The sequence below is a fragment of the Poecilia reticulata genome, linkage group LG1, assembly GCF_000633615.1.
Source record: "Poecilia reticulata strain Guanapo linkage group LG1, Guppy_female_1.0+MT, whole genome shotgun sequence".
NCBI lineage: Eukaryota > Metazoa > Chordata > Actinopteri > Cyprinodontiformes > Poeciliidae > Poecilia > Poecilia reticulata.
Window position 1 is genome coordinate 1,846,725 of NC_024331.1, and position 13,628 is coordinate 1,860,352.

The 13,628-nt window shown below is 41.2% G+C and overlaps 1 protein-coding gene across 23 annotated transcripts in view; it reads right to left on the bottom strand.

Annotated features, from left to right (window-relative positions):
- sorbs2a (sorbin and SH3 domain containing 2a) overlaps positions 1 to 13,628 on the bottom strand; it is a 72,200-nt gene that overhangs the window by 4,577 nt on the left and 53,995 nt on the right. For 17 of the 23 annotated variants that reach the window (XM_017305108.1, XM_017305098.1, XM_017305111.1 and 14 more), the window contains 11 exons: positions 12,303 to 12,359; positions 10,942 to 10,991; positions 9,363 to 9,538; positions 7,240 to 9,039; positions 5,401 to 5,480; positions 4,227 to 4,324; positions 3,813 to 3,927; positions 3,586 to 3,714; positions 3,288 to 3,476; positions 1,603 to 2,607; positions 671 to 1,138 (listed from right to left, as the gene is read on the bottom strand). In XM_017305108.1, coding sequence (XP_017160597.1) covers positions 671 to 1,138; positions 1,603 to 2,607; positions 3,288 to 3,476; positions 3,586 to 3,714; positions 3,813 to 3,927; positions 4,227 to 4,324; positions 5,401 to 5,480; positions 7,240 to 9,039; positions 9,363 to 9,538; positions 10,942 to 10,991; positions 12,303 to 12,359 — 4,167 coding nt within the window. The remainder of the gene's footprint in view (positions 1 to 670; positions 1,139 to 1,602; positions 2,608 to 3,287; positions 3,477 to 3,585; positions 3,715 to 3,812; positions 3,928 to 4,226; positions 4,325 to 5,400; positions 5,481 to 7,239; positions 9,040 to 9,362; positions 9,539 to 10,941; positions 10,992 to 12,302; positions 12,360 to 13,628) is intronic. The other 6 variants (XM_017305121.1, XM_017305114.1, XM_017305124.1 and 3 more) reach the window with 6 other exon arrangements.

A 13,628-nucleotide genomic window follows, 5' to 3' on the forward strand; every position in this document is an offset into this window, starting at 1 on the left:
ATATATATATATATTTGTTGAAACTGTCACTATGTCATGACAGCTTGGTATGAGAATCTGAACATAATTGAGTTCCTATGTCTTTTCCCAGTGCTAACTAGAAACAACCAATCAGAGCCAGGAGGCGGGTCTTAATGCTGTCAATCACAAACTTATTCTCTGTTACGCTGCAGCTAGCAGAGCCTGTCGTGACTGCTAAGCCTAGCTAGCATGGCGACCGATGACAGTGGATAAATGGTTTCTCAGCCATTAACACATTTAGCAGCGAGTACATGATTGATAGACAGCACAAAGACCCTCCTCCAGGCTCTGACTGGTTGTTTTTTGTCGGAAGCGGTGCATTTCTTCAGACAGTAAATGTATGTCAGGAGATCAATCTTTTCATAGATGTGTCACAACATGGTGACAGTTTTAACAAATATGTAAAAAAAAAAAAAAAAGTACTTTTATTTTTTTATAAAAGTTACATACTACAGCTTTAACTAATAAATTACACAAAAACAAACATGTAATATTTTTTTTTACATTTTTCACAAAATTGTTGGAATCCATATCCAACCAGAGAGAAAAATGTACTTTATTCAAACCAAAAAACTACAGCTAAGCAAAGATTCTGTTAGAAGAGGGATGAGGTTGCTTTATAATCTTTATCTCTACATTCCAGCGTTACCTTCACTTTGGGGGACCTATGGCCTGCGTGCGATACAACGGGGGCAGTGTTGGGGGAGTGGGGACTAGAGAGAGGAGGAGAGGCAGTTTTAGGGGGAAACGGGGCAGGGGGAGGGAAAACTGACTCTGAGACAGAGCAGGACGTAACTGGGCTGGGTGGACAGGGAGAAGTGGAGGTCTGGGAGACAGGAACGACTGCAGAGGGGTCCGAAAGGTGAGAGGGAGGAGAGGGAACAGACGGGCAGCAGGAGACTGCAGGAAGTCCACAGGTTGTAAGGTGAGGGAGGCATGGGGGGGAATGAGGAAGGACAGGGGAAAAGGAGGAGTCATGTTGTTGGGATCGGGAAGATCTGGAGGAGGCAGGAATAACAGAAGGAGGGAAAGTGGATGCTGGGGGGGATGGAGTGAGGAAGGGAAGGCGGTCAGAGTGAGGTAGCTGTGATGAGGAGGAGGAGGAAGAGGTTTCAGCCTACGGGAACAAAAACACAGGTAAAGATACCAGAGCCACCAGAAATCAGCCTTTCAGATACTTAAATAAACCCCAGAAAGAACATGGAAGGATGAGCACATCAGAGTCCCAAATCTGACCAATTAAATGTTGAATTTCTTTTCAAACCTGTTGGTTTTATGGTAGCAGCTCTTCATTAAAGGGATTAAATCTGGATTCAATCATGTCCGATGTTTGAAAAATGGACTTAAAACAAACTTTGATTTGTAATTTAACACCTTGAAATTGGGCCTTCTTTAAGAAACTCCAGCTCTTTCTGAGTCTCTGCCTTCAGGAAGTCATTACAACATGGCTCCTCTGCTAACGATTTAACAACATTGTCACATCCTCATTTGGAAGTTTCTGTGGATGTAGATTTTTTTTTTCACTTCCAACGTTCCTTCCGGGGCCTAGTGAACCTGCAGACTGCTCACACCATGCTCTACCTGTGGACTTATCCGCTCATTTAACTCTCTAATGTTCTCCTCTTTGTCTGTCATGTCTTCGTCTTCTTCCTCTATGAATAACTCTGTGTATGTGTGTCCTTGTTCTGAAGGTGGCCTGTGAGGATCAACCAGCTCCTCATTTACTGATGCTGGCTGCTCTTCAATGAAAACAGAAAGAGGCTTCATGCTTAAAGGTTCATGAAATTGCGGTTTTAGGTGAACAGTGCCAGGTGAGTCACCAGCTGCTGCTGGAGGACTGGGTTGTTGGATATTGTTCTGAAACCATCTGCTCTTAGATTCACCATTCAACTTGGCACATATGAACTCTACTGAAGGCTCTTTTGAAATGTCAGTGTCATCTGCACTGAACTCATCTGGAGCTGCTGACAGCAGCTCATCATAAGGGTCTCTAACGTGCAGCTCGATGTCGGGCAGTTTGCTGCTTTCGTGCGCAGGAGCAGATGGTTGCTGCTCTGGGAGATGTGAGGGAAATGTTCCTGTCACTGATTTGGTGCAGGTCAAAGGTTGAGGCCTAGTAAAGCTGAAAGCACTGTCTGACTCAGAAACCTGTAGCTGCTTCCCGTTGCGCATCGATAAACGATCCGGCAGCACGAAGGTGAATGAGGAAGAGACAGGAGGAGGAAGAGGGGGAGGCAGTGGCGGGGAGGGCTGGGAGAGACAAAGAGCAGCTGGGGTGTGACCTAAACCCGCTCTCCTGTCAGAGGAAACAGGACTTCTGGAAGATGGCTGGTGTGAAAAGGAGAAACCTTTATGTGATGCAGCGGCTGAGGCTGAGGTCGGCTCCTGTGCCGTCAGGAGGGGGGTGAGGTCGGCGGGGAGAGGGGGTGGTGTGGGAGGTAAAGGAGTGGCTGTGAGTGAAGGGGTGGGGGTGGGGGCTGATGGGTCCAGTGTGAGCGAGAGCCACTCGCTGGTGATGGCCTGCAGGTCGAGCGTTCTCACAGAGGGCTGAGGGGAAGGAAGAGATGGAGGGAGGTGATAGAAGGACTCCATGAAGGTAAAAGTGAGAAAGAAAAGGATAGAGGTGAATATTACCAGTAGAAAACATGGCGTCAACTGTTCAGGGAGGAAAAGGACTTAATGGGAGGAAAGAGGCCAGATGTAAACTAGCACACAGTGCCTTGCTAAAGTATTCATACTCTGAGCTTTTTCCCTCATTTTGCTTCAACATGAACACAAATTGAAATGTATTTTCTTAAGATTGCCTATGTCCAGAAAAACACAAAGTAGTCAATAACTCTTAAATGTAAGAAATATTACACATTTCCACTTTTTAAAGAGTAAAAATCTAATAGGCTTTTCATTTATTACAGGCAGGGTGGAGAGCAGCTACAGCCTATGTCTTTTAGACCTTTACACATTTCAAAACCAACATTTCTAACAATTAATTTTTGAGAGTGAAGAATATTGGTTGTACTGGATTTTCCTTCAGGGTAAAAAGAAGAATGATAAAAATAACTTTAAATGAGTAAAAATGTGAGAACTAAATAATTTTCCTATGCCACTTTATGTTAGTCTATCACATAAATCTGAAAATAATACACTGAAGTTTGTGTTTAAAACAAAATATGAAAATGTTCAAGGGATATGAATACTTTTGCAATGCATTGTTTTATGAAAGAACTCAAAATGCTTCAGAAGGAGTAGTGCATCCCTCACGTTCTTACCTTGATGGGGGTGGAGCTTGGTGTCCGGCTGTAAGCATGCGGGTCTACATGATGGGCGGAGCTCTTGGATGGAGAGTGCTTGACAATTTCAACATAGGAAACCGGAAAGATGCCTTGCTTGGTTGTTCCCGGAATCTTCCCCTCATACCAGTTCTGGTCCACCTGCCTGACGACTACAATTCTCTCCCCCTGCACAAACGCAAAACATTCAAAACACGACCGTTAATATAAAACATAACAAAACATGAGTTGTGAAATTTTGCAAATCTGTAATCTGATCATATCACAGCAGAGCAACCTTTCTTAGTGACAGCTCCACGTTAGTGTCAGCATTGAAGTTATAGCGTGCCACAGCGTCGCCGATCTCCCTGACCTGAGCTGGAGGAGGAGGACGGATTGGCTGATGCTTCTCTGACGACGGCATCTTCTACGTGAGTGGCAAAATTTGTGCAAACAAGGAGGAGATGTGTGACTGAAGCAATCGAGACAACATGAGAGAGGTGCACACAACAGGTGCAGATTTACCTCAACGTATGCGATGGGGAAGATGCCCACTCGGCCTCTGTGCTCGCCTTCGTACCAGTTGTTATCTATTTGCCTGATGATGTTGACCGCATCGCCCTTTTTAAATGTCAACTCCCTGTAACACAGATGTCTCAGTGAAGTGTTGCTGCATGCACATCAAATCAAGCGGAAAGACATGAATGGAAAAATAATTTTTTTTAAATTTGTGACTTTTTTTGCACAGCCAGAAATGCACAATGAAGTAAAAATGAGAAGTGAAGACATCAGGTTTATTTGCACATGCATTAAAAAAATGCAAAATATTAATCTGAAGCCATAAAGATATGGTTAGTTGTGATGACAGTAATCAGACTGTGGGGATGCAGCTGAAAACAAAATGAGTCGGCCTCTTCATGCTAAATGTAAGATACTTACTTTGCCGTTTGTGCCTTAAAATCATAAATTGCTCTTGCAGGCTGTTTCTGATAGAGGAGAGAGAACAGAATAAGTTGTGTCATCTGTTTATGGGAGACCTGGAAGAGCAGTGAGAGAAAGAGAGGCAACAGCCATCACCAGGTTTAACATGACACCCGTCTGACATTTACAATGTGTGAAAAAGCGTGAGTACTCGTTGAACTTCTTCACATGTTTTGTCACATCACAGCAAGGAACCTCAATGTTTTCAAATCTGAAAAGTGTGGGCCACATTGTCGCTGTGGAAATTTTGTGAACCAAGAAGAATACTAAAGGAATATTGACAGGTTAGGCATAAAAGTTTAAAACGGTACACCAAACTTTGAATGCCTCACAGAGAACGGTTCAATCCATCATGTTAAAATGCAAAGAATATTTAGCAACGGCAAACATAGCTAAATGTAGTTGTCTATCTAAATTAAGAGAGTATTAATCAGAAAAGCCAAATGATAACTGGAGGAGCTGCAGAGATCTACAAGACTATACTACTATTAGTCCTGCACTCTGAACACCAGACCTTTCTGGAAGAGTTGAGAGGAAATAGACATGTACATTTTCATTTGCAGTTTGTGAAAAGCCAGTAAGGAGACACAGAAAACATGTGAAACAAGTTGTTCTGACCAGGGCAGACCGCACTGGGCGTGTCATGCTGTGGGAATGCTTGTCTGCAGCAGAGGCAAGAAAGCCTGTGATAAATGAATTGGAACACAGGGCAATTCTAGAAGCAAACCTGTCAGGAGCTGCTAAAGACACAAGATTCAGACAGAGGTTTACCTTACAACTGGTCAACAAACAGTAAGAGATCCATGAAACAAGTCTGATCAAAACTCACCAAAACTGACTGAGGTTTTTGCAAAGATAAATGGACAATCATTTTTGTTTTCTGAATGTGTAAAATGTGACAAAATGTAGAGAAGTTCAAGGGTATGAAGACTTTTCCACAAGACTGTATACTGCATGTCTATTCTATACTGACATCTAAACACAGGATTTTATTTAGCTTTTCAGTCGGTGAGTCTGGAAAGCATCAATATAAAATACACAACTAGTATTCCCCTCCTAACTGATAGTTTTTAGAAATATATCTTGATTCTTTGTGCAATAATTATACTAAAAACTGGTGTCAATGTTCTACCTCTTTGTCAGGAGTTGCTCTTCTGCTCTGCGGTGTGTGTCGATCATCCAGGGTGGAATAACTCCTCGATACATCCTGGTCTGTGATGAAAAGAAACATCAATGTTCGAGAATTACAACAGCAATCACTTCCATGTAACCTGAGTTTATTAGTGGGTTCTGGAAAAAACACTGAACAACACAGAATGATGCCATTCCGATGGGCAACACAGGGATTGACAGCTTTGGTCAATAACAGGTGTATTTTATTTCCATCACACACAGGGAATAAAACAAAGTGAGCAAAATCAAACACAACATGGCACAAATGAGACACATGCAATCCTACAAACACAATATGAAACCAGGGGAGTACAGGCCAGCAGAAACATGAGCAAATCAAAAATAAACATACAAGCAAATGGCTTAAAGAAAGACAATGATTTTGCAATAAAATCATAAAATAATTATGAATAAGAACATGGCTACCAAATAATAATCTGTCTAAAAAAACAAATCAGAAAATGTTTAATTACATTGATACACAACCCTGTTTTACCAAAAACTGAGTCTGTCACACAGCAGACACGAAAACCTGCTAAAAAACTGATCTTGCCATTAAAGAAAATGTAAATTTATTGTACAAACAAATAAATCTGGAGTGATCGAACAATGTCAAGACAAATTTTGAATAATTAATAGTTGGTTGTAAAGACTTTGGGATTTTGGGAAACAGAGTTGCATCCAGACTAATATACAGTAAATTCTCAAATATTTGCTGTTCAGCATTGTAAATTCAGTTTTGTTAATAACATAACAAAGTCAATTTCTTGCAGTAGAACCACCTTTTGGATTCTAACAACATTTTGTTCTCATTTTAACTACATACCAAGCAGAGTTTTACAACTCTCAAACTTGTTCAAAGACCACTATTTAACTTTACCAGCATAACTCCAATATGAAACATTTGCAAAAATATTTAGGTTTTTTGAAAAACTGAAATGTACCAACAGCGGATAAGAAATATTTAACTTAATAATTCACAGCAAAAATTTATACATCTAAAGTATACAGAAAATGTAAGTATTGGACATGGCTGTGGACCAACGAAGTGCCAAAATCTTCAAGTTGAAGCACAACTGAATGAGACATGGTTGAGAGAATAGACATGGGCTGGTTTCAGGATAAAAGTACAGCAAGGTTTTAAAAGTTCTGGTTTCAAAATCTACAAAAATCTTTCTTCACAGTGAGCGTTCATACGATTTAAAGTTCCATTAATGGGATAGCAAGGAAAATACTGAAGCAACTTTTCTGTAGCTGTTTGATTCTGAGATTAGAATAAATATTACTGCACAGTGCCAATCAGCTGGTTGAGATAACTGCATGTTCTCAATGCATACAAGAAAGAGAAATTTGCAGTGGAAATATTATTAGTGATGTAAAAACATTGTGAGGAAGCTAAAGCAGTACTACCCATCATTATTATTAGAATACTGCTGTTTTCAAGCTACAGCTGGGTTGCTGTAGCAGCAGGACTGTTATCAGCTACAAGCTGACCATCAGAGAAGAAAGGCCCAATAACTAGCAAGCCAATATAAGACTCTTCTAGTTGTGTTGAAGCATAAAGGAAAAACAACCATAATATTTTGCAGATTACACCTAAAAAGCACAACTGAACTGAGCTATAGTTTTTTTCCTGTTTTGCTTTAGAGTATTTATCAAATAATCAAACTGACAATAGATAAATGGTATAGCTAACATTTATATTTCTTATGCCAACTTCGTAGATGGTGCTTATATCTAATGACAGTATACAGTGCTGAACGCTACATATTTGAAGTAGAATGGATATGATCTCCACCTGAATAACAAAGACCATTTCCGTTGCCTTGCTCTTCCCCATATTCATTATTGTTTGACGTCTCCAAATGTCGTCCATAGCAGGCACTGATTGGCGACTGTAACCTTGGTGACTGTAGGCTTGGTGTGGATGGTTCTCCTCTGTGTGAAGCATACCCAGTCGGGCTTCCATCTGGGTAAACAGATGTAGAGGAGTGACCCCCATGCCAGCAACTCCTCCGCCCTCGCAAAGAGGAGCTTCTTTCAGGCACACTTGGCAACAGTTCAGCCAGGATCCGTCTCAAAATACTGTCATCAGGTGGCCTAGAGCTTCTGTGGCCTCTCTCTGCTTGAATGTGCTCATAAATGTCTCTCAAGGCTGCATCAAGTGCTTCATAAATGGCCTGTTTGGACTTGGGTCTGCTACCCCGTCCTCCTCCACCACTGCTTCTTCTCGAGGTAGGTGGTGAGCCCTTTTTCCTGCGGAAAGGCACTGGGCTGACCAAGAAGGCCAGCTTGGACATTGCTTGGTGAGACTGCGAGCCCTGAATTTGGAAATGGCTGTTGCGGCTCTGCTGTCTCTGGTTCTCTTGTCGTGCTCGCTCTCTCTCATGGCGAAGCATGGTCGTAAAACGAGTGTATGAGGCTGGGCAGCGGCCCTTGCAAGTGCTAATGAGGTGGCGGTGTTGGTAGCCCTGGCTCTGGCCTAGACTTTGGTGACCTTGATGATGATGGTGGTGGTGACGAAGGTGGTGGTGGAGGGTGGACGATCCATACAAGCTTTCAGAGGAAGTTAGGGAGCAATGGTCAAAATCACTCTCACTGCAAAATGAAGAACCCTCCACCTGGATGAAGTCACTGAGATCAGATGCGATGGCGTCTTGTTCACTATCAGAATAGTCAGGATTTGCTTGTGGGCCTTGAGGAACAGGAGGAGCCGAAAATGATTTCCCACGTCCGGGCTCGGGTCCAACACGAGGTTGTCCCTCCGGTGGGCTACGAGGTATATGATCCATACTGTGACGTACAGTCCTGTTGTTGCTATTGGGATCTTCCTCTAGTAATGACTCAATGGAAAAACGACGTTTTGGAAAACTGGGAGTCACGCCACCCCCACTGCTAGCACGAGATGACGAACCACCCGGTGTTGTTGTGCCCGAAGGCACCTCACCGTCACCCAAGTTAGGCATGGATTTGGACTTCTGAATTAGACGCTCGTATTCGGAAATGCGGTTTGGCACCATGTCCCTTGGCACTTCCACACCCCAGGAGGGTATCCAAGGAGAAAGGTGATGGCGAAGCAAATGAGGCTGGCGCTCTAGTTCCAGAATGCGAGCACGTACGGAACGGATTACTTCAGACGGGATGAGCTGAGCTCGGTCAATCTGGTGCATTTTACGATAGAGCTGGAGGAAACCTGGAGAATCGTGCGCACGTCGTCGATGGAGAGGGGGCAGTGAATGAGTAGAGGATGATACCGTAGGAATGTTCCCATCACACATCAACGACCCAGCGCTTTCTGAACGAGTGGCATTTTGGCCACCAGAACCAGAATGTCCGTCGTTAAGCAAGTCATCGCAACTGCGGGATTTGAGCTTGCCAGAGGAGGGTGGTTCCTCTGAACTGCTCCATGTTTTATCATCCTGGCTGTTTGCCTGCCAGTTGTTTGTGCAGAAGACAGACTGTTTTGAGGAAGAGCTGCCTGCCTGGCTGGCATCCTCGTGGCAATGATCAGAGTCAGAAAGGAGAGGAGGGAGAGAGGTACTCTCATAAGGACCTGGGGTGCTTATACTGTTTGAAAACATGTTGCATGCGTCCCCACCTTTTAGATGTCCCATCAGAGCAGCATGGTAAAAGAGAAGAATGAGGAAAGACGGTTAAGCAGAAATAGCCAGAAACAGGGAGAAGGCTCAGGGGAAAATGAAATAAATAAGGAAGAAAAAGGTGGAAAATATTTTTTTAGATTCATTTTTCTTATTCAGATTTCCAGCAGATAAACTCACAAAAGTACCAGAAGAAAACACAAGAAAATGTTTCTGTAATTTGAAATATTAAACATGTATGTGAAAGAAAGAAGAAGAAAGACACCAACAGAGAAAACAAAATTGTAAGGCAAAAACATGATGCTTCAGTGAAAAGGAATACCTTTGGCTCTGGAGGGTGAGGAAGGTGAGGAACGTATGACGGGTTTCTTTAGGCTGCTGCTGGATCTGTAGGCATCCACTGGTCTAGGGGAAGTTGCAGCTCTGCTCTGGGACTGGGCATTCACTTGTGAACTTGATGGCTCAGACTTCCTTCTTTTCCTGTAGTCGCTGGCAGCACTGCAACACAAACATCGATGGCTACTTTCAGAACACTGCATCTCCAGGAATGCTGAGTAGAAGTGGAGACGGAATTTTCCAACTACCAAAGTCCTGTAGTTGCAGTTTTTTCTGTCAATATCAGCAGCTACAATCACTAAACATTTATAGTCAAATCACAAATAAAAAGACAATTGAAATTAAATTCAAATATTATGTAAATATTAATTAGCAAGGTTTGCACACTCGAGTAAATAATTTATCAGAGACCAGTTTGGTCCATTAACACAAAGGTTCAAACTGATTTGTAGATTCCAAATTCTTACTAGCTTAACATATTGTATTACTTGTTCTATCCCTTGTCCACTTCTGATTGGTTAATCAACACCTGGTGAAGCCTCTTTCTCCAGAAGCCAACATTCTGTGTTTTGACTCAGTTAAAAGGAGCAGAACCAACAAGAAGTCTCACCAAACCCAGTCATCTAGAATTGACTGTAATAAACAGTTTTGTTTTCATCATATGATTAATGCTATGTAACATACATGTGGATCTATTACATTTATATTATAATTAATTTATTTCATTGTCTTTAATTGAAAAAAAATATCTTAATCTCAGAACTATACAGAATCTGCTTGTTTCTTTAAATTTCAAATAAAGATTGTTCAACGGTAAGTAGAATAAGTCATCCTTTAGAATATATTATGTATAATAAATCTATACAATTTTTGTTGGTTTTGTTTTTTCATACTCACATTCTTTTACAACATATTGTATACTGATGCTAATAAAAGACTATTTTGTTCTAACTTTAGGGGATATCCTTATATATCCTCACCTGAAAGTCTGCATGGCATTTTGTAGACTCAAATAGTTTGTTATTGGTGTGAAATTGAACATAGATAAAGTTTATTAGAGCAAAAAAAACCCCACTTCAGACAGATTTTGTTTAGCAACTTCTTATGTCAAACTGGCTTAGAAAAGAAAGAAACCCAAGGCTCTTTCTTTCTTTCTTTGCGAGGGAACACACTTAATGTCACTGACATGAATAGACTATTCATTACATCCCTATTCTGCCCTTTCTGTTCAGCCTGCAGAATGCGACTGAATAACCAGGCTAGTGTTGAAAGGAAGCAGGAGAAGAGGGGGGTGAAGGAGGGACAGAAGGTGAATAGCAGAATCAATAGGTTTGCAGAGTTAATTTATTCAGTCTCAGTTGAAGCATCCTAAAACATCATTAACTAAATCACATTAAGAATGCTGCTAATCTGAGCAGATGATCATTAAAGAAAGCCACCATATATCACCAGCAGAGTCAGAGTTTTCACACTGCGCTGAATCACAACAAGGGGGGCTGCCGGTGAGAGGATGGGGGAGGGGGTGACGGGGGTGATGCGGAGGAAAAGAAAGAAACAACGGTTACCTTGCAGGTCTCTCTGAAGCCTTGTCAGCCGGGGCGATGTGGAGGGTCGTCTGAAACAGGCGCAGGACAAAAGAGAAAAGTCAGCTCTGCACAAACAAAGACTTCAGGCAGGGCAGCTTACAAAGCACAGCATCCATGCAGCTGAAGCTGTGCCACAGTCAAAACTGTCCCCCAACCAAAGGTGCGGCAGATGCTGGTTCCACATGGCACACCTGGCCAAGAGAAGCCTGACAGGTGCACCGAGTCAAAGATGAATTTATGATTCCTTTTCTCCACTGCTCTGAAGAATGATGGCAAAGGTGATATTGCAAAGGATGTTATGAGCTCAGCTCAAGGCTGTGGGGGGCAAATGATTTACTGCAAAATCTGGTATGGATCAACTGGAATGGATCTTGAAAGTACTCGAATGACTCCACTAAAAGCACCCATTCTGAGCAACAGAAAAATGTGAATATTTACAGTTTGAACAGAAAAACCAGTATATATTACTTCATGCAAAAGCAAACATACAGCATTTTAGTAGACCTGCAGCAATAGGAAATAAATCAATGAATAAATCAATTAAAATGAGCTCAGTAATTTCAGCTTACATGATTTATATTTCTTTTTCTCTCTCTATGAAAAACTGGATGAGAAAAATCTTCAGTCTGGTGCTTTCTGGTATAGTCTAGCCCTTTTTTGAAGGACATGTTTTTTTTATACAGAGACTTCATAATTCATTTTATCTGTTGTTTCTGTTGTTTTGTCCATTTTTGTTAGACATTTAAAATGTCTTCCAGTTCCAGTGCAAAATGTTCATTAGAATTTAAAGTGTATTGATCTTTGAGAATGTGTTTTTGTGTTGTTATACCATTACCATTATATTACTTGATGATGGTCTCAAAACAACATCATAATTTATTGCAATAGCTTCTGGGACAATTTATCATCCAGCAGAAGTTGTTAGTGTGACAAGCCTACATTTCAGGTGACAAAATTTCACTCATTTGACAGATAATGGGTGCCATGATATTATGTAGAAGAAAGGCTGTAACTCTCCGATAAATCTAGCAAAGCAGCGGTATGTCTAAAAGTGATCCAGTCACACACAAAAATACCACGTTACAACTACAAACTTTAATGTATATCTTGTTTAAATGAAAACCATGTATGTTTCAACTTCCATCTTATATTTATCAATACTCCATGTTGCTCTGCCACCTGACATCTCAAAGCATATTGAAATGGATCTTTGCCTGGATGCATTTCACATCCAAGCACTGACCCAATGCATGTAAGACAGAAATAGTAAAAATAAATAAATAAATAGAAAACAAAAACAAAAAAAAAAACTCTTGGACAAACGATGAACTGGAGATTACCTCAATGCGCTGGCGGGTGGAGATGTCTGGATTATAATCCAGACGTTTTTTAGGAGGCTTCAGCCCCAAACAGCAGCAGCAGTAAGCAGGTAGGGGAGGACAGCAGGAGGAGGAGGAGAAGGAAGAAGGTGAAGATGAGGTGAAGGAGGAGAAGCGGCGGTGACATCATGGGGAGAAATCAAAAACACAGGAGACATGTGAAGAGGGTAAAACCTGTTAGAGAGTCTGAGGAACCAGAGACAAGCCAGTTAAAACTGGAGCAAATGAGCTTCTTTCACACAATGAACAACTGGGCGCCAATGTACACACGCTAACACACACCTACTGTACACACAGTCAAACACTAACACGTCTACACGCAGGACGCCCTATGCAAGTTCTCCCAAAGCACCAGCAACACTTACTGAGGTTACACTGGCACCGCTGCTAAAGATGTGTAAAAATTCTAAAATAAATCCATCTTTTACTGCAGCAGCAGCATCACCTAAAACTGAAATACTTTAAATTTCTGGATTAAATTGAATTCAGCAGACTGTTATCAGGTGTACAAGCACTAGAAATCTCTTTAAAATACACTTAACTGAGAGGTTAAAAAATAAGAATCATTAATAAAGAACTGCAACATAACCATGGCATGTAGATAGCAACATATCTACATGCCAACTGATTATTTGGGAATTATGTCACATAAAAATACATAAATACATAAACATGTCTTCCAGACACTTTAACTGGACCTGTGTGCTTCAGTGCTGCAGGTTTAAAACTTTCAGCATCTAAAACTGCAGGTAGAATTAGCAGGAAACAACAGAAACATTTGCTGAAATGCATTTCATGCCCACTGTTAGGTACAGTGGAGGATCTATGATGCTGTGGGCCTACATCTGCTCTATGCCTCTGGTGTCATTGAGTGTCTGAATTACCAAAACATTTATAATAAATGACTTTTGTCAGAAAAACTGATATGTGACATTGTGTTAAATAAAAATCTACAACCAAGCAAGAACTTCACCAGACACAGAATCAGCTGACCATGTCTGAGTTCATATTTACTTTGACAACTGACTTGGGCTTTATTTAAGGTTATGTTAACTTTTTACCGTATGTCAGAATTCACAAAAATACCTAACTACAAACAAAAATGAATATTACAAATATTAAAACAAATTTTTTAGGTCTATATTCCTGCATCCTATAATATCCTATAATATTAAGCAAACAGGTTGAGTACTGCTCTATTAGCAGCAGTCAACAGCAGACGTGGCCATAGTTCACATTAATGTGTGGATTGCCTGCAACTACATTTATGTAGTGGAATTACAGCTT